General features: G+C 44.9%; 1 protein-coding gene and 1 non-coding gene across 2 annotated transcripts; both read left to right on the top strand.

Annotated features, from left to right (window-relative positions):
• The first annotated feature begins 5,641 nt into the window (after positions 1-5,641).
• On the top strand, positions 5,642-5,747 carry LOC120671647. The gene has a single exon (XR_005673747.1). It is a non-coding gene; the product is annotated as a small nucleolar RNA R71 (small nucleolar RNA).
• A 7,049-nt stretch (positions 5,748-12,796) lies between these two features.
• Positions 12,797-17,970, top strand: LOC120670705. Its single transcript, XM_039950855.1, has 3 exons — positions 12,797-13,018; positions 13,085-13,203; positions 17,592-17,970. The coding sequence occupies exons 1-3, from the start codon at positions 12,876-12,878 to the stop codon at positions 17,609-17,611; spliced, it is 282 nt and encodes a 93-aa protein (XP_039806789.1). The 5' UTR covers positions 12,797-12,875; the 3' UTR covers positions 17,612-17,970.
• Positions 17,971-26,332: the final 8,362 nt, after the last annotated feature.

Here is a 26,332-nt window from a genome sequence, read left to right as displayed (position 1 = left end):
TGAGAGAGAGGCCTTCAAGTGGTGTGTGTGGAGTGTGTGGAAGGAGGCCCCTTTTATAGCTTGGATAGGTCAGTTCCCACCAAAACAATACATGGAAACACTGAGAACCGCCTTTAGGAGGATCAGCACCGCCTTCCCGCCAAAGTGCACCTGGACGGGAACCAGGGCAGGTTCGGCCGAACCATGGGTTCGTCTGGCCCCACGTTGGTGCCCCTGGCCACCGCCTTTCTTCGTGTGACTGCCTAGTGAGCCCTGATGTTGGTACGTCAGTGCCGAGGTCTAGTTGGTTGGTTTGGTCTGTCAGGTGGGCCTCTTTTGCATGTGTTACACATGATGCGGTCTTCTGCGACTTTGTCTGCGTATTCTTCGTGTTTCTTCTTATTCCAAACTTTTGCTCCTGAAAACATAAATCTTCGAAAACAACTGTGGAGATAGGTTAGTGATACAAATATGCAAGGTATGGTTTTCCTTCTTTTATGAGTATAGTTGATGGTCATATTTCGTACTTAACGACCGTCAACACACCCCCAAGCTAGCCTTTTGCTCGTCCAGAGCAAAACAAGGCGCTCGTTGTTGATCAGGAGTTGCTACGATGTTGAATTCCCAACTCATACTTAGGCAGAACCAAACGCTTCTTACCTTGATTTTGAATAAGTTTGCCTTTGTTCTTACCTCTTACTTTACTCCTATGGAGCTTATAGCTTCACCTCATCTTTGGCGGTTGAGAGTCAGAATGGTATCATAGAATGCTCGTATTTCTTTCTCTTTAGTTCAACCGTCAATCCGGAGGTTTTGTAAAGTTTTTCAAAAAAAATTAAAAAGTTCCTCGGATGATCTCTCGGATCGCTCAATGTGTATGATTACTTACCAAGGCTTTTTATTACGTCTTTCTTCCTCAACCTATCTCTAATGGCTATTTTTGTGGAGCTGTAGGTATGGAGGATTGAAGGCATACCTGCTTCTCATATTTTGCTAAGTCAAAGACCGTATCTAAAAGAGAAACAAGTCATAAACCTTGATCAAGATGTGCTAGTGTGTGGATATTTTTGGTGGATGGTGTACGAACTCCTTTGTATGAACCATTCTTTCTTTTTGGACAAGGGGCTATCTTTTTATTTTTTTTCTCTTTTTTGACATGCCGAAGCATGTGGCATACTTTATTTGTGTATGCATCTTTTATTTTCTTCTTTTTTTCTTGATATGCTGAAGCATGTGGCATATCTTCTTTGGGTATGCATCTTTTTTTTTTGTATAGCCCCATATCCTTGATATATTTTTGAGAGAGAGTGGTGTCATACATAGACATGGAGTTTTATTTTGTGGATGGATGGATGTTTGCTTACTTTTAGTGTAGAAGCATAGCATGTGGTGGAAACATGTACGTGATCTTGATCATGGGAGTATGAAATGAATCTCACTAAGGGTCACAACAATTTGACAAAGCTCAATGAGATAGCAAGTTGCATATGTGGAAGGTTTTGCAATGAAAACAACATATGGCTTTGGATAGGAATTTCGTATCATCGAGGAACTTTATTATATTTTTGTGTTTTCAAAATTAAATACTCCGGATGTCAAGTATCACATAAGAGAAGACCATAGTAACTCTACTTAACTATATCATAGCTCACAACAACTTAGATTTGGATCAAGCTTTTTGCTACCCACAAGTTTCAAGTTTAAGGTTTGAACTTTTAATCCAACGAACCAAAAACTAGGTAGAGCATAAAGTTGTAACTAAACATATGAAGGAAATTAACAGAGCAACTATTCATCATCTCAACAAAGAAAACTTACACCATACTTACTACACATATTAAAGAAATATTTTTGGTGTTTTCTAAGTTTTGCAAATTTTTAATTATTTTTTAGTTATGAAGATTTTTATGGATTTTCTGGGTTTTGAAAATTTTTATGGGTTTCATGCAAGGTTATGAAAGCAGTAAAGATAAATAATACAAGTTACCTCTCGTGGGGTCCTCCCCCAAGCTAGCTTCAGTCTCACTACGGCTGATTGGGGTTGAAACCCGTCCAGCAGCAGTAGGCCCTCCACTCCTCTTGTTGCTGCAACTGCAACTGCTCCATGTTATGTAGTCTCTTGCTAGTGTGATGCTGCCATACTTGGGATGTCTTGATGTGTTGGTGCAGTGACTCTTGCATGTTGTCGCCCTGCACCCACAGCTCACCTAGCTGCTGGGTGATGGCGCCGAAACTTCGGGACGATGCCGTTCGTCTAATGAGGTTCGGGCCTCCGCTGGAGCTGGAACTGGTGGACCGGTGGCCTGGTGCCTACCGTGCCCATTCCTCAATGCTGGTACTGTGCCATGACGAACCACCGGCCTCATGCTAATGTGAGTGTTGTGGCTGCTGAGGCGGTGGTGTCGGTTCTGCTTCTCTTCTGGTCCTGCTTCTTGTCATCCTGCCAAGTAAACCAGAAGATCTGTGCCTACGAGCCCCTTCTCGTGGAACGAGAGAGATAGTTAGCGAGTGGCAATTATACAAATGGAATTCCGCATTGGGCAGTGGAACCTCATTTTGATAGCCCAAGAAGAAGAAAATCAAAGAGTCATCCGGGCCTTTCTTGAGTGTGTGACCTTGGATCAAATAAGTCTCATCGATATACGCACGGTCGCCCTTAATGAAAGGAATGAATTCCCCTCTAAGGCACCGACACGTGTAGCGATACGAGTAATCAAAGAAGTGCACTCAATAGGACCCGTCATCTTGAAATTCGAAAGCCATTACTTAACCAAAGCTTGCGCGGGGGAGATTTTGATCTTGTTGACAATGGCATATAGTATGATCAACTCATCGTTGCGCACTAGTCGGACATCATCTCTTGGAAAGAAAGTGATGGCTAACCACTTGTGCATCAACTGAAGAGTTGGATTATGAATATCGTTGCACCGAGGTGCAAACTTGCCATGGACAACTTGACCCGAAATCTAGCCCCAAAATTCATGACGATTAAAACCGCGGCAAGCTTGCTCAAGAGAAATTGCCAGCATTTGTTGAAATCGAGGTGGCCGGCAAAAGTTTTCCAAAAAAGCAAATACTCTTTCCCGAAAAGTCGAAAATAAACCCCGTTTTCCACCTCCCGAAGAGTGCAAAGAAATTAGATGGTGAGGAGTCGAGAACCATACTCCTCAACGGGAACGAAGTTATCCCATCCAATTTCATGCCAAACGTTAGAGAAGTCTTCGTACATACCTGTTTTGATGAGGAGATTTGGATTGAATGTTTGGGTGTGGATGAAGCTTCGGTTCTTGCAGATGGTATAGCCTTGGCGTTCACAATCATCTCACAAGTCGAGGTAGGGAGCATCTTCTGCGTTAATCTCTATGTCCTCAACTTGCGGTTCGGCTTGCATCTCTTCGTATTGTTGTTCTTCCTCATAGTCCATCATGCTTGGTGTGGGCGTAGGTTCGGGTGTGTACGAGCTTGAGCCACCCCGAGAACAGGATGAACTTCCACCCGTCATCATCTTGAATGCGCCAGAGGCCTTCCACCCTAAGCCTTTCATGATGGAGCAAAACAAACACGTACAACTCAAAACGGGTTCGTTAGTGAAATTGGAATGAACTTTCTTACCCGCGCGTTGCTCCTTCTTTTCTTGCAGCAAAGAAATGAGAGAGAGGTTTCTTGAAATCAAAGTTGAGCAAAAATCCAATGAAAACCCGAGAGCAAAGTTTGAGAGAGTCTGAGAGGGAGTGAGTGAATGAGAGTTGAGTGTGAGAGCTCAAAACTCATCCTCGGCCCCTATTTAAAGAGAGAATGGCCGGGCACAACGGCTAGGAGCTGAGTACAACGGCCGCTAGCCATTGGAAAAAGGTGGCAGGGAGCCGTTGCTAGGTGGGGTCGGCCGACCCTAGGGTTCGGCCCGCACCCTTGTGGGCCCACTGGCTGACAGCCAGGGCCCAGGGGCTCCCTAACGGCTATAAACTTTGAAATCTTGGGTGCCTGGTCAAACTTTGCTTCGAAAGATGTTGAAATTTATTTTTCAAAGGATTTTAATGCTTGAAAATATTTTTTTTGGATTTTTTTTGTGAAAAACAGAAAAAGTGCTAGAAAGTTTCTAGCATGCAAGAGTGTTTTGAAAATTTAAATACGTAGTGGGAAAAATCGAAAAAGTCAAAAAAAATGGTAAAAAGTAAATATAAGATGTGTACCGATTTACCTTCGGCAAGGGCTCGTCGTTTTGAGTTTCATGAGCGGGACCTTTCTCCTTCTTTGTTTACCATTGTTCGGCTCGTCCTGGAGAATTGGACGAGGACGAACTTGCGACCTTACGCCACATCTTCTTTGCATGTCTTTTCTTGGATTGTGTGCTCGTAGGTTTCTTCAGCTGGGGTTCTGGTGCACCACAGAGTGCCTGCCCTTCGCCATCCTGTTGATTCAGGATGCGCTGCTCTTCCCTTTGCTTGAATCTAAAGAACATGTCCTCCTTTCCGATGCAGAAGCGGATTTCTCCCCTGCCCATGTCGATCCTTGCTCTGGCGGCCCTCAGGAATGGTCGCCCAAGAATAAGCTCGATTCCGAGGTCGCCTTCTATGTCCATCACTATGAAATCCGCAAGGACGAAGGAGTCTCGCACGTGGACCAAGACGTTCTTGGCTATCCCTTCGGGATACCGGATTATAGAGTCTGCGAGCTGCACACACATATATGGTGGGGAGAGAGCAGGGTATAGAAGTTTCTCATATATTAACATGGGCATAATGTTGACAGTGGCCCCCAGATCGCATAGCGCGCGCTCATAGTATTGATAAAAAATTGAGCAGCTGATCATGGGGACCCCTAGATCTTCTTGAATTGCTGCTACCAGGCCACCCCTGGTGTCATTCTTCGGGGGATTGTACCTACCTGCATGGTTAGTGCGGGGAGTCTGCTGGGGAAGGTTGCCCCACCCGGTAGACACCATATTTGCAGTTTCAACGGGAGATTCGGGTTGCCCCGGAATCTTCCCGATCTCAGCAACAGGAATAGCAGCAGCAATTTGAGCCAGTTGTGTTTCTATCATTTTGTTGAAACTTAATTGATTTTTAAGAGCAGAAAAAAGAGTTTCAACTTTTGCATTTATACTTTCCAAAATTTTATTATTGGCAGCAAGCTTTTGTTTAAAGATTCATTAATTTTAGCTTGGCCAAAGACTAGATCTCTCAAGGAGGGTTGGTTCGAATTAAAATTTGAGTTGAAATTGTTACCTCCTCCTTGGAATGGTGGGCGTGCTTGACCCCACCCTTGGCCTCCATGTGGACGGAACCCAGTGTTGTCTTCACGGGTCTCGGGATAGTCATTCCCCGAGTGTCCACCGTCACCACAAACCTCGCACGTTGAGTACGAGTTCATGGCATGGACGGGAATGGGCATTTGTTGCCGGTTCCCTTCATCGAGTTTCTTCAGTAGAAGGTCCAGTTTGGCGGCGAGCATATCTGTCTCCTTGACAGTATGCATTCTGCCCTTGGTTTTGGGCTGGGAACGCTCCTCGTTCTAGCCCTGGATGGAGACCATCTTTTCAATTAAGGCCGTAGCCATGGCAATTGTCAGGTCCAGATAGGATCCTCCAGCAGCGGCTTCAAGATGGGCTCTGGATGTTGTCGTTAGCCCATTGTAGAAGCTTTGGAGTACGAGCCACTCATCCATCCCATGGTGAGGACAGGGAGTATGTATTCTTGGAGTCTCTCCCAAGCTTCCGGGATGGATTCCATCCCTGTCTGCTGGAAACTTGAAATTCTTCCACGCAGGGCATTTGTTTTGCCCAACGGGAAGAATTTGGCGAGGAACACCGTGGAACATTTGTCCCATGTGCTAAAGGCTTCTTTGTTCTGATAAAACCATTGTTTCGCTTTCCCCAGGAGGGAGAAAGGAAATAGACGGAGCCTGATAGCGTCAGCCGTAACGCCCCGTATGGTTACGGTCTTGCATAACTCCAGGAAGTTCTGGAGATGGGCGTTGGCGTCCTCATTTGTCTTGCCACAGAATGGGCTAGCCTGCACCATATTTATGAGACTGGACTTCAGCTCAAAGTTCACATCCTCAACATCAACATTGGGTCCAGTTGCCACATTGGCAGCTAAGGGGACGTAGAAGTTGCGGAGAGTCTTCTCAGCCATGGGTTCGGTTGTTGTTGATGGTGCTTGAAGAGCTGGTTCACTTGTCGACTGTGTGAGCGGAGGAGGGACGACATGAGGTCGAACCCTTCTCACGAGCTCCTCGTGATTTTCAATTTATTTTGTTGGCAAGGAGAAACCAGACATACACTACCCTATTTTCATCCAATCAGGAGAAAATAAAAAGAGACACATTAGCCTGTATAAGCAGTAGCTACCTCTTACTCATATTGCTAGGTTTATGTGCTTAGTAAAATCTTTACACCTAGTGCCATCCCCGACAACGGCGCCAGAAATGCTTGTTGGCATTTCTTAGCGCAACCACTAGAAACGGGGTTGTTAAGCTCGTCCCTAGCAACGGCGCCAGAAATGCTGGGTTGGTATATCTTAACGTTTACAGAAAGATCCGCAAGCGCACGGATATACCGTTGTAGTATTTCACCAGGAAGTATTCAAGGTATCATTATTTATATTTTCCCAAGAGATGGCGAGGTTGTGTAAAGATGTTTATTAGTTACATAACCATGACATTATGAAATAAAGTGCAGACTACTTATTATACAGGGGTAAGTGATAATAAAGGATAATCAGGGGTAATGCGACACACACAGAATAGCCAACTCTCATGAATAAAGAATAAACAAGCACATATAAGGTTAGTAGGAGCATAGGCACATATCCTAGTATACTATTCATGTTAGCAGATAAGTTATGTTAGCCAATGCTTAGAGCTGCAGGTGCTGGAAAATTAGGGACATCGGGGAGAATGACCCGCACTGGAGAACATCCAGTCCCGTTTCATCTTTGCATGAACTCCTACACGATACCCGGACATCGGAGAGTACGCTAACCGAGAAGCAGCTTCCCGGTGGACCGACAGGGCTGTCACCACCTGCGGTCTACCCCAGTCAAACCGTGAAGCACTATCATATCCGAGGGATCCCGCATACCCGGGAACCATGCCCGCATATGAGGTCACTACCTTAGCACCCCCAGGTCCCCCACCCTTCAGATGGACAAGTAAGATGCTAAGACAAGCCCGAAAGCACAACGAACCGATATCCTTACCCAGATCATCTGGTCTAAGCAAGCAACTAGTATAACTTGATAAAGCGCAGATCAAGGCTAAGCAAGATAAGAACACAGCAAGATAACCAAGGACAAACTCAGTATGAATAGCATAACAGATGTCGGAATACAAAGCCATACCAGAGGCCGAGGATTGCTCGACGACCCTGAGGACGACTGGATTCGCTAAAGAAGATAAAGTACTAGCCTAGCTCCACTACCCTAAGGAGTATAAGTCACAAGAGAGTGTGAGAGATAAGCCTTCAAGTGGTGTGTGTGGAGTGTGTGGAGGGAGGCCCCTTTTATAGTTTGGATAGGTCGGTTCCCACCAAAACTATACATGGAAACACTGAGAACCGCCTTCAGGAGGATCAGCATTGCCTTCCCGCCAAAGTGCACCTGGACAGGAACCAGGGCAGGTTCGGCCGAACCATGGGTTCGGCCGACCCCACCTTGGCACCCCTGGCCACCGCCTTTCTTCGTGTGATTACCTGGTGAGCCCCGATGTTGGTACGTCAGTGCCGAGGTCTAGTTGGTCGGTTTGGTCTGTCAGGTGGGCCTCTTTTGCATGTGTTACGTAGGACGCGATCTTCTGCGACTTTGTCTGCGTATTCTTCGTGTTTTCTTCTTATTTCGGACTTGTGCTCCTGAAAACATAAATCTTCGAAAACAACTGTGGAGCTAGGTTAGTGATACAAATATGCAAGTAAGAGGTATGGTTTTCCTTCTTTTATGAGTATAGTTGACCAACTCGCTTTTGGGTTTGTGCCTGAACCATGATCTTTGTGTCTTTTGGGTTTCATCTCTAACCTACCCCAAGTCGCTTGGGACAAAAGGCTATATTGTTATTGTTGTTGTTGTTGTTGTTGTTGTTGTTGTTGTTGTTGTTGTTGTTGTTGCTGTTGTTGTTATATGAGTATAGTTGACGATTATATTTCGCACTTAACGACCGTCAACAGATATACATTCTCATGTCTAAATCCCTTGAAGATTTGATTATTCCCATCCAAACTAATCACTTCAACATCATCTTTACTAAAGATACACTTATAGTCAAAATCACAAAGTTGAGTGACCAACAAGAGATTAAATTGACGAGAATCAACTAACAACACATTTGAAAGAGAATGATCATTTGAGATAGCATTTTTACCAATTCCTTCAACCATGCCTCAACTATTATCACCAAAAATAAAATCACTATAACCAATAATCTTTACATCAAGAGAGGAAAACATTTTTAATCGCCGGTCATATATTGAGTGTATTCACTATCAAGCATGTTTTCCTCCGGCCTTGTAATTCACCTACAAAAGAGAATTAACTCTTTTAGGTACCCAAACTTTCTTGGGTCCTTGCATGTTAGTAACCAAGGTTTTAGGTACCCAAATGGCATTCTTTTTAGAACCAAATATAGGTAACCCAATATATTTGGCACAAACACTACCCTTAGAATCCTTCATAAGAATATAACTAGAATAAAAGGATATAGCTTTTTTGTTTGTGAAATTTTTCTCATTATGACCAATATTCTTGCACTTATCACAAAAAGGTCGTCCATCATTCTTCGCAAATGTGGTCTTGGTTGTGACAAAGGTTTTCTTGCGTTTCTTTGGAATATATCCAAGACCTTGCCGATTCAAGGTGAACTTTTGGCTTGATCAACAATGATTGAATTTGACTCTACTATCATAGCACTTGCTCAAATCATTGGTCAAACAAATTACTTCTTTCTTCAATTGCTCATTCTCCAAAACAAGTGATTAATTACAAGAAGACTTATCACTTGAGCTACAAGATGGATTAGTGGAGCAAGATACTCAATATGATTTACATCTGTCACAACTAACCCCCACACTCAACTTAGCCTTGTTCTCGTGAGCAAGCAAAGAGTTGTGAGCTTCCTCAAACTTCTCATGAGTTTCTTTAAGATTCTCATGAGAGATCTTTAGCTCCTCATAAGAATTTTGAAGTGAATCAAATTTCAGCTTTAAGTCCTTCAACTTTGCCTTTTTCTTGGTCACGAGTTCACCGGCATCATTGAGCATGTCAAGATCATCATAATAAAAATTTTTAAGTTCATCATCTTGTAATACCTTTGCACCACCTTTTGCCATGAGACAATGTGGTGTGGAGAAAAGTGATGGAGGCTCTTTGATGGCGATTCCGGCAACTCCCTTGGAAGGCTTGTCATCATCATCATCATCATCATCATCATCATCATCATCATCATCACCACCACCACCACCACCACCACCATCATCTCATCTTCTTCATCAGAGCTTGCATCGGAGTCCCACTCAACAAAAGTAGACTTGACCATTTCTCCTTTTTCTTGATGAACTTCTTTTTCTTCCTCTCATCACATTTCTTGTACTTCTTGTCCTTGTCGTTTTTCTAGTGTGGACAATTGATGATGATATGGCCCAATTCACCACATTCAAAATATTTTTTTATCAACAAAAGGATTTTTTTAATGATTGCCCTCTCTTGCCAAAACTTTTCTTGTTCATGAATCTATTGAATCTTTTCACAAAGAGAGTCATTTCTTCATCCGATTCTTCTTCATTACAATCATCCTCTTCTTCATTCTTGATATTTTGTGCCTTTAAAGCTACACTTTTTTTTTCTCATCAATTGCTACACCATAAGCACTTCTCCCAATATTTGTGTGGGAGTAGCGGTCTTCAAATTTGACCGCACGAGCAAAGTCACAATGGTGTCATATCTCTCTGGAAGGCAACTAAGAAACTTGTGAGAGAAATCCATATCCAGCATCTCAAAGCCAAGACCCTTGAGCTCATTCACAATGTCATTTAACCGGTTGAACATCTCAGCCAACTTTCCTCCTTCTTCATGGCAAATTCACTAAACTTCCCTTTTAGCACATATACTTTTGCTTCTTTCACACTTGATGTGCCCTCATGAATTTTCATGAGCTTCTTCCATATTTCATTTGAAAACTTGGGATTCTTGACCCGGTTGAATTCACTCACATCAAGAGCACTAAATAGCACATTCACCGCTTGATCATTTAGTAGTTTATTTTCTTCATCTTGAGTGGACAAGTTTTTCTTATCTAGAATGACATATCCATCTTCCATAATTCTCCATATTTTTTGACTTAATGCCTTGAGATGAATTGGCATTCTAGTCTTCCAATAATCATACTTATTTCCATCAAAGAATGATGACTTCCCAACATGAATTCCATTTTCACTAGTCATTGTTCCTACTCCGGGATGATTAAATCCTTTATTAGGGAGTACTTAGCTCTGTTACCACTTGTAAGATCAAGAGCACCGACTAGAGGGGGGTGGGGGCGAATAGACGGTTTAAAACTAAAATCACAAACACTAGAGAAATTTAATTAGTAATACAAGAGAGCTCCTATCTCTGGCAACAACTATCACTAGTTTGGTTTGCAACCCAGGATGACAAGGCTCAATTCAAGTTTTAGTAAAATAAAGTAAAGTAAAGAGCTCAAAGTAAATTGCAGTAATTGAAATGAGCTAGAGAAATAACCGAACTTGACACAAATTTTTTTCCCCGTGGTGTCCATGACTTGCCGGTCACTCCTAATCCACGTTGAGGTGGATCCAAAGAGTCAACCGCTCCACTATCAAGAAACCTCTTGATCTTGAGCCGGCTTGAATCAATGAACCTCTCCAAACCTCGATTCCACTAGAGTTGCTCTTCACCGCTCCGACGAGGTGAGCACAAGGATCTCTCACAACCAATTTCGGGGCACCTCAACAATCTCCTTGGAGGGTTCCACGAAATCACCTTCTCCAAGCCGTCTAGGGAGCTGCAACTCCCAAGAGTAACAAGACAATGACATTTGCTTGAAGATTCTCTAGTGCCACAAAGCTCAAACCCTTGATTCAATGCACTACAAAGCTCTCACACTCACAAGAATGCAATCCCTAAGAAGAGAGAGAGAGAGGAACCAGTTCAAGTATGTCAAGTAAGCTTTCAAAGTAGCCAAGAGAGACCTCTAAAGGACGGGCATGGGATATATATAGGCCTCCCCTCGAAATCTAGCCATTACACTCTAAACCCGTGAAAACAAATCTTTCGCGGACCGTCTGCCTCATAAGAACCGGACCGTCCACCATTCAAAAAACAGTAAGTCAGAGTGCAATAATTATGTGTCAGAGCTGACCATTAGAGCCCTAGCAGACCGTCCGCGTCCTAGGGCGGACCGTCCATAGTACAAAACCTCTAACCACCAGAGACGAAAACGCCTATGGATACTTTCTATAAATGACCGGTAAACCGTCCGCACCCCAAGTGTGGACTGTCCACCGTTCAAACGTTCAGCCCACACAGAGGCAAACCTGCCTCTGTAAAAACTAGTTAGAAGGACGGACCGTCTGCCTACAAAGGCCGAACCGTCCGCCCTTAGTGTTTAGCTCCAAACAGAGATGACCGGGTCTCTGGACAAACTTTCTAACAAGGGGCGGACGGTCCGCCTAGTAGGGCCGGACCGTCCGCCCTACACACTTTTCGCCCACCAAAAACAAAGGTGTCTCTGGACAAGTTCACAAAGGAGTGGCGGACCGTCCACCCATTTGGGCCGGACCGTCCGCACCAGGAAGTTAGCTCAACTTTAGACACCAAGTCACCATTTTCTCACATTGTTAGCCGTCATGCATGCAATAGGGATATTTGAGCAAAATGGCACTAGAGAGTGTTAAATCAATGGTATAAGGACCCCTCGTGATAGCCTGGCTATTTATCCTATTAATCCGGTAAAGTTTCATCCACAAAGCATCTTTTAACCGGCAAAAATAATAAGCCCTATTGTATACCTTTACCTTGAGCCCATGCCTTGAACATCATCTCCAAAGCATTTCACTACATCAATAAATCCTCATTTATCCATGGACTAACCTATACTTATTTTCTCAATAGAAATTGTTAGTTTATAAATGTTGTTATTAATTACCAAAATACGAATAGGGGCCTAGATGATTTCTCTAGGGGGAGGAGACGCTGCAGGAGGAGGGTCGTCTTCCTCCTCTGATTTGAGGTTTTTTTATTGGGGGTGCTTGGGACGAAATTGATGTGCAGGAAAGCAAGCAGAGGACGTAGGGGTTCCATTTTCGTGGTCTCTTGGGTTGGATTGATAGCTGGAGGTGGCCTACGGCGAGCTGCCATGGCGGCTATGGGAGGCGAATGGTGAGAGATCGAAGTGGATGTTTGGGAAGAATGGGCGAGGGATGAGGAAGAGGGGGTAAGATGTGGGGATGCTCTTGGTGGGATTTAATTTGGCCAGGAAGGCGTTCATGGCGGCCGGCGAGCTCGGGCTGGTGGCCATGGTGGCTTGTGGTGGGTGCTGCAGCATAGGGGAGAGGTGAGAAAGAAAGGATGAAGTGGAACTCATGCGTAAGTGTGTAAGGGGAAGTTGAATAAGTAGATAGTTAATTTGTTAGACTCTATCTTAATATTAAGAGAAAATTTTAACTAAATAAATTAATAGTTACATGGGAATTTGACTAACCTAATTAGAACTCTATCTTACATAGGAATTTTAAAAATGTTGTTCAAAATATTTTTCATTTTTTCTAGCTAGCCAAACCAGGATAGCAAATAGATGCGCGTGTGGGGGTGGGCTTCGGCGTTGCCGATTAACCCCTCGCGGAAAACCCACGATTTCCATCCCCACATCCATCCTCTCAGCACCTCAACACAATGGCGGCCTCGCCCGTGGTCCTCCGATCTAGGGTTTTAGCGCGCGCCGTCTCCTCCACGCTCCGCCGCAACCTCCTCGGTGCCCACCCCCACCCTCCTTGCTCGCCCCTCGCCGCCTCTACCCGCCCGTCCGCCGTCCACAGGTACTCTAAACCCAACCTGTCCCGGTTTCTCTTGTTTATCTTCTCACATTTCTTCGCGCGGCTCAGGTTATCCTCTGTGTGCGGGGGCTTACTCTCAGTGATGCCGCTGCACAGCGCCATCGCATCAGCGCGCCTCCGGTCTGCGATTTCTCCAGAGTCCCAGAGCTGGGGCGTCGTCCCCCAAGGTGCGGCTCTTGCCGGTTTTTCTTTTTATGTTTTTTTGGGTACCTTGCAGTACTGTGACTGCACGGGAATAGGAACCCGTCCCTGGCTGTGCTGAACTTTTAACTGCACCAGCGCTAGTAATTGAAATTTTCTGGGGACTCTGTCAAAATCGACAAGCAGTTGTAGATATGAGGTTGAAATGTGTAGTCGAGTAAGTTCCGGGAAAGAATTGCATTCTGCAACTTTTTTGTTTACATTCCTCTTGCGTCCACATTTCTGTTGTTCCATTTCCCACAAAAATAAAGGATGCAAATTTCAACTGGCCTAGCAATATTTATGTATTCAGTACAAACAGGAACATAAACTTTTTTACAAGCAGTTATGAAGGAAACCCTCATTTGTTGTTGTAAAAGGCTGATCAGGGTGTGACTCTGCCAAACAACTTCTTGTTTATGTCTTTTCTTGATCACATGTGCCTCTAGCTCTCTGCCGAACAACTTATTTGCTATAGCTATTGTTCAATTTCCTCTGGTGCACCCATGGCAGTTGCTAGATCTGTTAATATTTTCCATAAATAGCATGAGAGTTTTCATAGACCTAGCCAATATGCATTCAACACATGTATAGTCACTGCTGTGTAATTGGTACTATTTCAGAAATGAATAAAGATGAGAAATTTCAATATTCCGAGCAGTAATTATTCAGTGTGAAATAGTGGTGATATACATAGACTAGCTACTATTTGCTAACATAATCATAGAAGGAATTACTATTCAGTAGATTCATGGAAAAATCCACCAGGATTCAGTTATCAGTTGTCACATCATTTATGTAGAACTTTAGTAGGATTGTTTATGTAACTATTATATCTTTTCTCATCCAATACATATAACTCTGAAAAGAACTGTTTTGCTACAACTCTTTTTAGTTTCCTCTGGTGCCCTCATTGCAGTTGCTTGGTTTTTTAACATACATATTGCACATATAATTATGGAAATTTCCATATATCTAGCAATATATACCTGGCACATGAATAGTTACTACTTTACAATTAAATGCTAAGTTGCTAATTATTAAGATGAGTGTAAATGTAGAATTGATGGTCAGTCTTTTTTTTTTGTCAGTTCTTCATTAGATCATTTAGATAAGTTTGGTGTCTTCAGTTTCCAATTTTCCTTTGCAACATTTGACAGTTAGACTTGCTTGTTTACACTTTGGAGATCAATGCATGCAGATTTGTAGATCAATGTCTGGTTCTAGAGTTCAAGCGCGTCTTGATGACAACAATTGTTTCTTTTTTATCCTATAAAATATGTCATCCATTTTTTTCGCCCTTACATTTTGCAAAGGATTGCCCTGTTCATTTCTAAGAAACAATGATAGTGTTCAATGAAGCTATCCAGGAATCCGTCCGATGATTCACAAATCCATATCTGAAATTTACTTGAGGGGTAGACGGATTAATCATTGAAGTCATTGCATGAGTCCTGTGTATATATTTGTTATCAATTGGGCAAGTGGGATAACTTTAGTAGAAAGTAACAGTGTGAATTATTTTTAATAGTCCAATGATGTGCCAATGTTCCAGTTCTTTGTACATAGGGTGAAAATCATCAAAATGATGGTGTCTCACCTATTTCATATGCTGTACTCAGTACTATTTGTTTCAGTTTGATTTTTTTATCTATTAGAAGTCTAAGTATGATTTAGAAAAGCTATCTTCTCTAACTCTTTGTGCATTTTCCATGTTTTCCTTTTGGTGAGAATAGTTGAAAGATGTAGACAGTAGGATCAACAAATGAGTTTGAAATATATACATGTGGATGCATAGATCAAATGTTTGCTCCCTTTGCACACATTTGAGAAAAGATAATGGGCATAGCCTAACCCACCCCTCTTCCACTGCCGACTCATGTAACCAGCCGCCGCCGCTCTTTCTCCCACCTCTCCGTTCTTTCTTCTTCCCCGACGCAGCATCCAGAGTCCAGACTAGCAAAACAGGTTGTCCATGCCTGCCTCATCTGTCCAGTGTCCTCCTTTGATGCTGGCTGCCTCCCTAGGCGCTCTGCACCATCTCTCTTCCCTATTGAGCAACTTGTACTTGCTAGTTGCCAGAGATGATTCTGGTGCTTGTTGCTGCAGCAAAAAAGAAAAGAAAAGAAACAATATGAACACCCATGAAAATATATCGAGTACGTTGTATTGCTGGCTCCATCGCTTTATTTTTGTAACTTGCTGCCCATGGGTATTGCCTCTGCTGGTAAAAATTCCGCATGAGCAAGTCAAAGCATCTTCTAAGTTCGTGTAAAGAGAGAAGAGTAGCACACTGGGTAGACTGTTACTGTAGCAGTCTACAAATAACATTCTGTTTTTTCAAGTAATCGGGTGCTTGATTGTCGTCATTATCAGAAGATCTACAATCACAACTTAAACTAGTGACTTTCAGTGTAGAATCATTCTATTTTTTCAAGTAATCGGGTGCTGGATTGGTAATATTTTGAGTAAAAGTGCCCCAGGTCCCAAAACTTGTCCCATTGTCTCACATAGGTCCCTAAACTCTCAGAATGCACATTCGGGTCCCCAAACTACGTAAAGGGGTCCATCCCAGGTCCCAAACGCGCAACACAAGCTCCCAGAGCCGACATGGCCTGCCACGTGGTGCCAGACTAGCAAACATTTAAAAAAAATCTCTCTAGTTTCTTTCATTTTAACTTTTGAGTCCACTCCCCTTCCTCGAGCATCTCTCTTATTCCCTCTTCCGCTCGGACAAGGCTGATTTGAGCTCGGCGGCCACTAGCCTTCCCTACCTGATTCCTCATGGACCGGCCCCTTCCCCTACTTGTTCCCTCCGCTCCTGTCTGGAAATCGGTGCACACCTCACCATTCATGCTCGCCGGACACGGCGCGCAACCTAGCCTTGATGGCAGCCAGCATCCCAGTTATTAGAACCGGACCGGACCGGCCGGTTCGACCGGTTAAACCGGGAACCGGAGCCTCGGCCGGTCCGGATCACTTAAAAGATCGGACATGCACGCGAACCGGTGAAAACCATTCGAACCGCCGGTTTTTATCACGAAACCGGTAGAAAACCGGACAAATAAACCGCCGTGGGCCGGAGAAAACCATGACAGATGGGCAACCAGAGTGGAAACGCGAGGGAGGAGGGGGGGTCTGCGCAGCTAAATGGGCCAAAAATGGCTTAAGGTGCTGGCCTGGGGGTTCGAACACTGCCCTCAGCCTCCGGAATGGGTGGACACAACCACCAGGCCACATTCTTGTTTGTGACTCTACTACGTAACTTAGTTTATTTGAACCGTTTTGAACTGCCGGTTTAACCGGTTGAACCAATCAAACCGCAAACCGAGAGCCTGAGCGGTTTATTGTCCGGTCCGGTTCTAATAACTATGGCCAGCATCCCGTGTAACAGCTTGGCCACGACCAGCAAATGCTAATCCGTGCCTCGATGTAGATAGAGGACATGGACCGCGGCTGGGGCCACAACCACTCGACGTGCGTCCGCACTGCCGCGACGTAGGACGAAGTCAGTCGGGTGGTGATGTCGCCGCCGCTGAGCCCCGAGATGATGGAGGCGCTGATCAACGTGGATAGGCATGTTGCGGCGGCTGTTAGCGGTAGCCGTGGCTCGGGGAGCTCGAGGACTGCCGCGGTGGATGCGCGGTGGCCGGACCCGGCACGCAAAAACAATGCTGGTGGATCTCAGCTCGTAGCCGTGCCTCTGTCACGGCGATGAGGTGGCGGATCTGGGCCTCCGCCTCCGCGGCGGTGCGCTCGAGCTCCATTGCCTCATCCGGATCCCGCGAGGAGCTCGCACCCGGCTGCCCCACGAGGAGCTGCACTCGCTTTGCTTGGAGAAGAGAGCCTGCTTGTTGGTGGATTTGGCTTGCCCTATTTTGTCGGGCGATGAGAGTGGAGAGAGAGAAGGCATGAACATGAACTTGCTTGTTGTGCTCCTCTGTTTTTTTTTGGTATAGAAACGAGCAAGACAAATTGGTGGCGCACGAGTTGATGCTTGTGTCCCCTAGTTTTCTTGTGTTGTGATGTGTTTACTATTACTATTGTTGGCACTAATTTTGCTGGTCCATTTTATCAAAATGATTTGGCTGGACCACATATCTAATATGCACTGGTATTGTAGTATTTGACCTGTATGATTTCACCATCATTACAGTATTTTGTTTATGTACTATGTTTCTAGTTCTCTCATTCTTCTGCTGTCGCTATTCTGTGCTGGTGTACTTGTCATTGTCTTGTTTGAAAACAATCGTAGTCCTCCTGTTTTCTAGAGGTATTTTCATCTATGTGCATATATATGCAGGGGAACCAGTATATTTTTTCCAGGAAACTATACCTTACATACTGACACAACGTTGTCTTGTATTACTTGCAGGAAACTCAATGCCTTTATGACATCATAGTTAAGCGCCACTAGTTACAGATCTGGAGTCAGCTGAGAAGCTTTTAGAAACGTTTGATTTTTTTGTCACAAAGTACAGACGAGCGTACACGTAGCCATTAATGGTTTAACCGGTCCAAACATGGTCCATTCTGTTGTATGGTGGCTACAGGATCCGATTCTGTAGGCACATGTTGGGATATATGTTGCTAATGCTTGTTTCTGGAAATGTGATCTAGATCGCATGATTTTGCTGAGTTCTTGATCAAACTATAGAGAAGCGGTATTTGTTGTGTGGCCTTGGGCGAGTGTAAGCAAATGGTTAATACTTTTGCCGTCATTTTCGTTGTTAATTGTTGGTCACCGTCTGCAATGCATGGCTTCCTGTTATTTGTGTTGCTGTTGGCATCACGAGGGAATAGCAAAAGGGGTTCACTTTCGTTAGTATTTTTCTAATCAGCAGTTTACAAATTTTTCACATCGATTGGAACGTGAATAAGTTCTTTTTATAGTTTTTAGAACCAGGATAGGCATTTGTCAGAGTTTTTAGAACCAGGATAGGCATTTGTTAGAGCGGTTTGATCCATGAACAGAATTTTCCACTGCATTGAATGATTAGAGTTGCGTTTGATACGTGGATCTTGAGCTCACAGGGAATGGGATGTAAAAATGCACTATATTCTCCAAAAAAATACCACTACAGTGAAATACTGAAATTAGGAGGGGTATTAATACTTCTGACCTTCGATACACAATCCCGGAAATGCCCTAGCTTGCTCGAAATGTTCAAAGGATATTCTGGGCCAATGGGCAATTTCAGAATTTGGAGTGTACAAATTAACTTTCTATACAAAGTCGCGCTTCGCATCATCACATATGGTCTCAAATATATCACATTTCATGTGAAGGTAACCGTCATCTCTGGCTCCACACCTTTCACGTTGTGTCGTCTCCTTCGGGTGGCATTGAGGAGATTCTTGCGCTTTCGAAGGTCCCAGTGCTTTTTCTCCTATCATATCTTACAGCAATCACCCATATGGACCTTCGATTATCATCTTCCGAAACCTCCGGGTCCGGGTGACACCAGACATTTCCGCCAGGTTCGAAGGTTCCGGAGGGCTTCCGTCCCTTCCAAGAGGTTTGCCAGTAACCTTTGGTAACCCATGGGTTTTATCCTACAACATGAAACAAAAAGGCGAGCCACTATGGAAATGGTTGTGTTGCTGATAGGAGATTATTATAAAAAATCTCAGCACACTTTGGACTCTGCGTAACCTTAGGCTGCCATTGTTCGGAGGTGGCAATCCCTAATAGTAGGCCCTCGTGAAAGAGGACCATTGTTCGGAGGTGGCAATCCCCAACAGTAGACTTTCATGGGCGAGAGTCAACTCCGACTGTCCGAACCCTTGATAAAATGGTTGACCTTTATCCTCTGAAACACCCCTTTAATTGATTGGTTGACAAGCCTTCACTTGCCTTTGCTTTTCATTGACACGTGTTGAGATTTCATTTGCTGAGTTGTGAAGGGAGCCTTCTTCATCTTTATTTCTCCGTAATCGAACGTCTTAGTTTTGTTTTTAGACATGGCTTGTCCAATGGAGTTTTGTAAAAAAAACTCTACATGTTGAGTAAAACACACACTTGTACCAACCCCATTTACACTTTCGTCCTCGCTTCCCGTAAAAAGGTAAACCTAGGGGTTGAAATGCACTTGACACTTGGGTTTATATGTAGGTGAGCTTCACCAACAGCTCCCCACACATACCATGCCACTCACACTTGGGCCACTAGTAGGCTCAAATTCATTCTTGTTAGGCCGGGATGTCACAAATTTATCTTTTGAGTTTTTTGGTATCTTTTCAGAGACTTTAACATGTATAGGGGGGGGCGTACCCAGTGCCGTAGGCTTCCCGCACTGTGCGGAGTCTGGGGAAGGGTTGTTTTTTAAACCCCAAGCCTTACCCACACAAATGTGCAGAGGCTGGGGCTCGAACCCGGGACCTTCCGGTTACAGACGGTAGGCTCTACCGCTGCACCAGGCCCGCCCTTCAGAGACTTTAACATGTATATCCTTATAAAAATTATTCTTCATCTCCATATCCTTGAAAAATTCACTCATACCGGTATATCCTGGCGCCAAATTTTCTTTACCCTTGTGCCCTTCCGTCCACGTTCGGTTAGAAGATAAAGTTTAGGAGCTCTGACCAGTGGGACAAACCTAGTGTAATGTCCATATTTCCCCTCATCCCATCAAGGCATCAACCCAAGCCTCACTCCCCTCCTAGACTTTTCCCACCCGCGACCGTCCTGCCTGAGCCCTCGTCAGGCACCGCCGCCACCTTCTCCAGCTCTCCCATACCAGGGCCTCCGTCGCTCGCGCCGCTGCCTTCGTCGTTTGCGCACTCCGTCCCTCACCCCTTTCCCTCTGGCGCCCCCTCCCTGAGGTCCCGGCCGGCGCGCCGGGTCGGCCCATCGAGCGAGGCCGGTCGGCAGGCGCGGGCGGGGTAGAACCTCCACACGGGCGGCACGAGGCTGTCAGGCGGGCGCGGGTGGGGTAGGGCCTCGGGGGTGAGGCCGGCCGGCAGGTGAGGGCGAGGCCTCCGCCGCCCCACGCCGCCCACCCACCGAGGTCCGCGCGGTGCCGCATCTGACTGGCCATCGGTGCGTCCTAGGCCCAGACGAGTGCTCGCGCGGCGAGGCAGGCGCGCACGTCGAGGGCGCCCGCGGCGTTAAGCGAGTTAGCCCAGCCATGTCTGACATAGGTGCAAGCTCTTCGGCTATGACTTCTCCGTGGAGTTCAAGCCGGGGCGCCAGAACACGATGGCCGATGCGCTCTCACGCGGCGACGAGATGTCGGTAGCACCGGCGGCCTACAGCATATCACGGTCGGACACCTAGCTCTTTGAGGACTTCAGGCGCGAGGCGCAGACCTTGCCAGAGATCGTCGCCAAGCAAGCTGAGATCGAACGAGGGGACACCGGCGCCTCCTAGAGCATGGCCGATGGCTTCATCATCCATCAGGGATGGATCTTCGTTCCGGCATTTTCCACTCTCTTGCTGTAGATCCTGGCCACGACACATGGCATGGAACATGAGGGTGTTCAGAAGACTCTGCACTAGCTACAGGCATCGTTCTACAACCCCGACTGATGTAGATGCGGCCCGATCTTCCGAGAGGTAGGGATAAATTCGATTGGTGGAGTATGTGACGTTGGCGATCCGGCTTCTAGTCAGACACGAATTCGAAGCCTGCAACCGTTACACCACAGCTCCACTGGTTATCAACCAAGCACAACTTGATTGACCTCACTAAGAAGGCTTTTCCTGCAAGCGAATCGAAGAACACAAGTAAGAAAGTATAAACGCGCAATCTAAAATTGCAAGTATGAATGAAGCGAAGGTAAAGTAGGGTTCAAGAACTCAGTTCCAAAGGACTAATCGACACAGTGGAGGAGATCAAGAATGGGGCCCCTGATTCACAGCAAAAGGACTTGTCGTCACAATTACAATGAAGAAGACAGTTTCTCAATGGAAAATTTAATCTAAACAAAACCCTCCACCCTAATGTGGCGGCGGCTGCTGATTATATGAGCGTTGGGGCATGCATAACCCCCTAGCCACGTCCATCATGGACCCCAACACGATACACGGTCCAACAGCCCAAAAGATGGTGTTGCAGCAACTTGATAGATTCTGGACGTTCACTTGTTTTGACGATTCCCGTCGACTCCAAATAAATTTGGTCCTCAAACCAGAGCCATTGAAAGCTCCTTAAAATTATATTTCCATCCATATAAAGACAATCCAAAACGGACTCCGTATACGGCCAAGGCGTTGATTTTGGTGTGGGCTGCTCCTGGACTCCGAAACAGACTCGAACTCGACTTGGATTGGGCCTCTAACTCGGCTTGGCTGCCCTTACTGGTCCACCATGCCTCCAAACTCCTCCCCAACGTCATCGTCATCATATCCATGGTTTCTAACAATAATTAAATCATTAGGTAGTAATTTATTCTCAAATCCAAATGACAAATTTATTTGGAACGAGCTCACCTTATAATCAATGGTCGTATCCAAAGGTGTCATGGCCTCATCATCCTCCCCTTCTTGAAAGAAAAGCCATCCTCGGCGCCGATTGTACTCGAAACTGATCCTGTAGGCTTCTTGATCCGAATCCACATGAGCTTTGTTAATACTATCCTGCAAAAGATTAGTACTAACAAAAGATAGCATAGGAATAGATGGCGTATGAATATCAATAGTATCGGATCCACTTAGTTGATTACAATCTTGAACAACAAAAGGAGAATTCAGATTTGCACAAATGTAAACCCGATGTATCAAATATTGTCCTTTGTTGTTATATTTGCCAATAACATGATATGTATATCTAGACAACCATGGCAAATCAGCACACATAAAAAGTTTCTCCTTTAAATTACTTAGATTACACAAAATATCAAATTTAATGTAACCCAAGGTATGTAAAGAAGACAACAATTTCATCTCATCTATATCACTAGCAACATGAATCACATTTGTAAATCCAGCAGAAGCTTGTGATTCAGTGCTCTCATGTTCATGATCAGGTAAGTCATCTTTATCATAGGGAATAAGAAGCAATTCATCTTGTGACAACGGTAAATCAAGAGTTGGTTCCACTAATAGGTGCTCTGTCATAGCATGATTGGTGGAAAAATTTAGCACATCAAGAGAATTCTCACCTTCCGTGAGTGTTGCAGCGGTAGTAATAGTTGCATTGTGAAGTGATGGTTCTGAACTTTCACATGAGGATGTGATGTGAGCTCCCCATTTTCTTCCATGTCGTTCTCGTCCTCTTGCTTTTGATCTGCATCCTGCAAAAGGTTAGGCGTAGCAAGAGAAACAACAATAGACAGATCATCTATGTTTTGCACCTCATCATATGAATTCAAAGTAGGAGGTGGATTAACAAAGGTTTCACACATAATAAGTTTCATATTTATCCAAGTTTGGGGTTTATCTGAAGAACTTAAAGAATCCAACCAAACTAAAGCTGAGTGTCGCAAAACACTAGCTGCATTTTTTACCTTCCTCCTTGAACACATGCAACGAGTTGCAAATATGTTATCTATAGCAATTTCCCACTCTAGGTACGCATCAGCACCCGCACCATCATATGTTGGTGGATATGAAGAACCTGTCATTGTTAGAAGACAGCGAAAGACAACACAAAAGTATTATCCCTATCAACTAGCAACTACTGGGTGGTGGTGAAAGTAGAATGCAATATCTCAAGCAGCTAACCATCGTCTTGCAAGTGTGCTTACCAAAGCCTAGTAGGCGGCACAATCAGTTGTCAAGCTTGAGTGTAACAGTTGCAAGGTGAATCTATGCTGACATAAGTAATATGTGGAGTTTTGGGAAAACACAATATGGTAGCAAGAAATATCAATATTTCAATTCAGAATTGCAAGACTGAAGATTAGTCCCAAGCTAGTCTATTTTGCTGGCCTAAACTCGTCTCAGACTTAGTTCAAGCAAGCAATGGATACAACTTTGGAAGGGACTCAAAGAATGCAAGCACTTAATTTTTTCTTCTTCTTTTCTTTTCTATTTTTTTGGTGCGGCTTTTTCTTCTCTTTTTTTGCACCTCTATGACTTTTCTCTTTTATTATTATTTTCAATCTGAAAAGTGCAACAACATATAACGAGGAAAATGATTGGCTGCTCACACAACTACCAAAAATCAATATGTTCGCTCTCTTTTGTTTGCTTGTTTCTTTTTTCCACGTAGCTAATTCTTTCTCTCTCAAAGAGAACCACAGCAGCAATGTTACCCTTTTCTTTTGCCAACTTAGCACAATGATCAAACTGTAGCAACTAAAATAATAAAATTGCTAAACACAGCGATATATATGTGACTTCACTCAAACTATACCGATGAACAAGACCTAGACTAGCGAACACAACAACGCGACAAGGGACTAATGTTCAGAAAAGCAAACTGAACCGAAAAATTGTAGGGCACAAACAGGTTATAGGATAGCGGAAATAAATTTTTTAGGGCTTTTTTGGACTATGGGTGATGAACAAAAATGAATCTAAAGATGGAAAAAATACGATAATACCTCACGGGCAACCTAGAATCCTGATACCAATTGATGTAGACGCGGCTGATCTTCTGAGAGGTAGTGGTAAATTCGATTGGTGGAGTACGTAACGTTGGCGATCCGGCTTCTAATCAGACACAAATTCGAAGCATGCAACTGTTACACCACAGCTCCGTTGGTTATCAATCAAGCACAATTTGATTGACCTCGCCAAGAAGGCTTTTCCTGCAAGCAAATCGAAGAACACAAGCAAGAAATTATAAACGCGCAATATGAAATTGCAAGTATTAATGAAGCGAAGGTAAAGTAGGGGTTCAAGAACTCAGTTCCAAAGGACTAATCGACACAGTGGAGGAGACCAAGAACGGGGGCCCTGATTCACAGCAAAAGGACTTGTTGTCACAGTTACAATGAAGAAGACAGTTTCTCGATGGAAAATCTGATCTAAACAAAACCCTCCACCCTATTGTGGCGGCGGCTGCTAATTATATGAGTGTTGGGGCATGCATAACTGTAACGAACATGGCACCATTGATGCCATTTCGAGTGATTTTGGTGATCGAATGACAACACAACACTTGGACTAATATGATTGTTAAGATAATCATTCTCAGGCTTTTAGGTTCAAGTGATGACAAAGAGAAACAGAAGATAGGCGTAGCAAGGCCCGATGGACTGCCCCTACGGGGGTTCCGCTACCCGGTTAGCGGACGGGGGTCGAGGGGGAGCCGCCCCTCGCGGGTCTCAGGGCAGAGCCCTGAAAACTCTTTGATTCAGGAGCACCGGAAGAACCGACGCCAGGGCATCGGAGCATCCGATGGTAGTCGGAAGAACCGACGCCTTGATACTTTGGTGCAGAAGGGAATCGAAGCCAAGTCAGCCTATAGGCACCGGTTGAACCGACGGTCCAAAATAGGGCATCGGTGCAATGGCCGTCCTTTGTACCAGAGACGATGTCAAGTGCCCAGAAGAAGTTTCTTCAGCACCGGTTCAACCGACGGTGCATCGGTGCATACCACCGGTGTAATGACATCAGCATCCAGGAGAAGATTCTTTCAGCACCGGTTGAACCGGTGAGGCATCGGTGCATTGCATCGGTTCAACCGGTGGTCTCTGCGTCAGCTGTCAGGACTTCAACGGCTACTTCATGTTGTGAGTGACCGGATGAACCGACGCTACCCCACCAAGAGGCATCGGTTCTTCCGGTGATACGCAGATTTTCAACTAACCGTTGGAGCAACGGCTACAAGACTTGGTAGCCTATATATATGCCTCACCCCGTCCATTTGAAGTGTGCTGGAGTTGCTGAACATCCCAAACACACCCAAGAACATCTCCAACCACCATAGAGCTTCATTGTACATCATATAGGCTTAAGCACACTTGTGAGAGTGCTTAGTGCTTGTTATAGGGATTAGTTCTTGCGAGAGCTCCCTTGAGAGAAGTCTTGCTGCGGCAAGCAACTTGTGATCCGTCGTGTGACCCTCTGTCTTGGTGTGGAGTGGCAACGACACTTTGTGCGGGGGAAGAGGAGGCCCCCTCCTTGGTGGAGAAGCTCCGTAGTGGATTTCGGCCGGGTGACCGAGAGAGACCGTGGCGGTGCACGAGACTCGGTGTCTTGTGGGCACTTGCCTTTGATTGCCGGCATCGCCATTGGTGGCGTAGTGCAAGACGGTGATCGGAAGAGCCTCGGTGTCCCGTGGACGTAGGCGTTTATGCCGAACCATGTTACATGACCGTGTCTACTCGGGAGTTTGCATCTCTCTTGCACTTACCTCTTTACTTACCGCATTACGTTTCCGCACTTACTCTACCTTGCATTCCTTTACTTTCCTAGTTAGTTTGATTAGGATTAGCTAGGTTGCAAGTCTTTTTAGGGGTAAGTAGAGAGTAGCATAGATAAACCTTAGTCATAACTAGCATGCGTAGGACGTGTTAGGTTTATCTTATGCAAGTAGTTTGAGCCCTAGGTTAAAAAGCGATTAGCGACCCTATTCACCCCCTCCCCCTCTAGGGTCGGACACCCCGGTGATCCTTACAATAACCCCCTAGCAACGTCCATCATGGACCCCAACACGATACACGGGCCAACAGCCCAAAAGATAGTATTGCAACGACTTGACAAATTCTGGACGTTCACTTGTTTTGACGATTTCTGTCCACTCCAAATGAATTTGAACCTCAAACCAGTGTCATTGGATGCTCTTAGAAATTATCTTTCCATCCATATAAAGAGCATCTAAAATGGACTCCGTATGCAGCCTGGGCGTTAATTTTTGTGTGGGCTACTCCTGGACTCCGACGCAGACTCGAACTCGACTTGGATTGGGCCTCCAACTCGGCTTGGCTACCCTTGCTGGTCCACCACGCCTCCAAACTCCTCCCCAACATTCTCGTCATCATCTCCATGGTTTCTAACAATAATTAAATCATTAGGTAGTAATTTATTCTCAAATCCAGATGACAAATTTATTTGAAATGAGCTTACCTTATAATCAATGGTCGTATTCGAAGGTGTCATGCCCTCATCACCGGCGCCAATCGGCTGGTGCGCGATTTCGTCCGTTGGTGTGCCACCTACCAGCACAACAAGACAGAGCATCTGCATCCTGCAGTTCTGCTCCAGCCGATTCCCGTGCCCAC

Source organism: Panicum virgatum, chromosome 4N (assembly GCF_016808335.1).
Source record: "Panicum virgatum strain AP13 chromosome 4N, P.virgatum_v5, whole genome shotgun sequence".
Classification (NCBI taxonomy): Eukaryota; Viridiplantae; Streptophyta; class Magnoliopsida; order Poales; family Poaceae; genus Panicum; species Panicum virgatum.
Note: the sequence above shows the minus strand (reverse complement) of the source record. Positions and strands in the feature narration are given on the sequence as shown.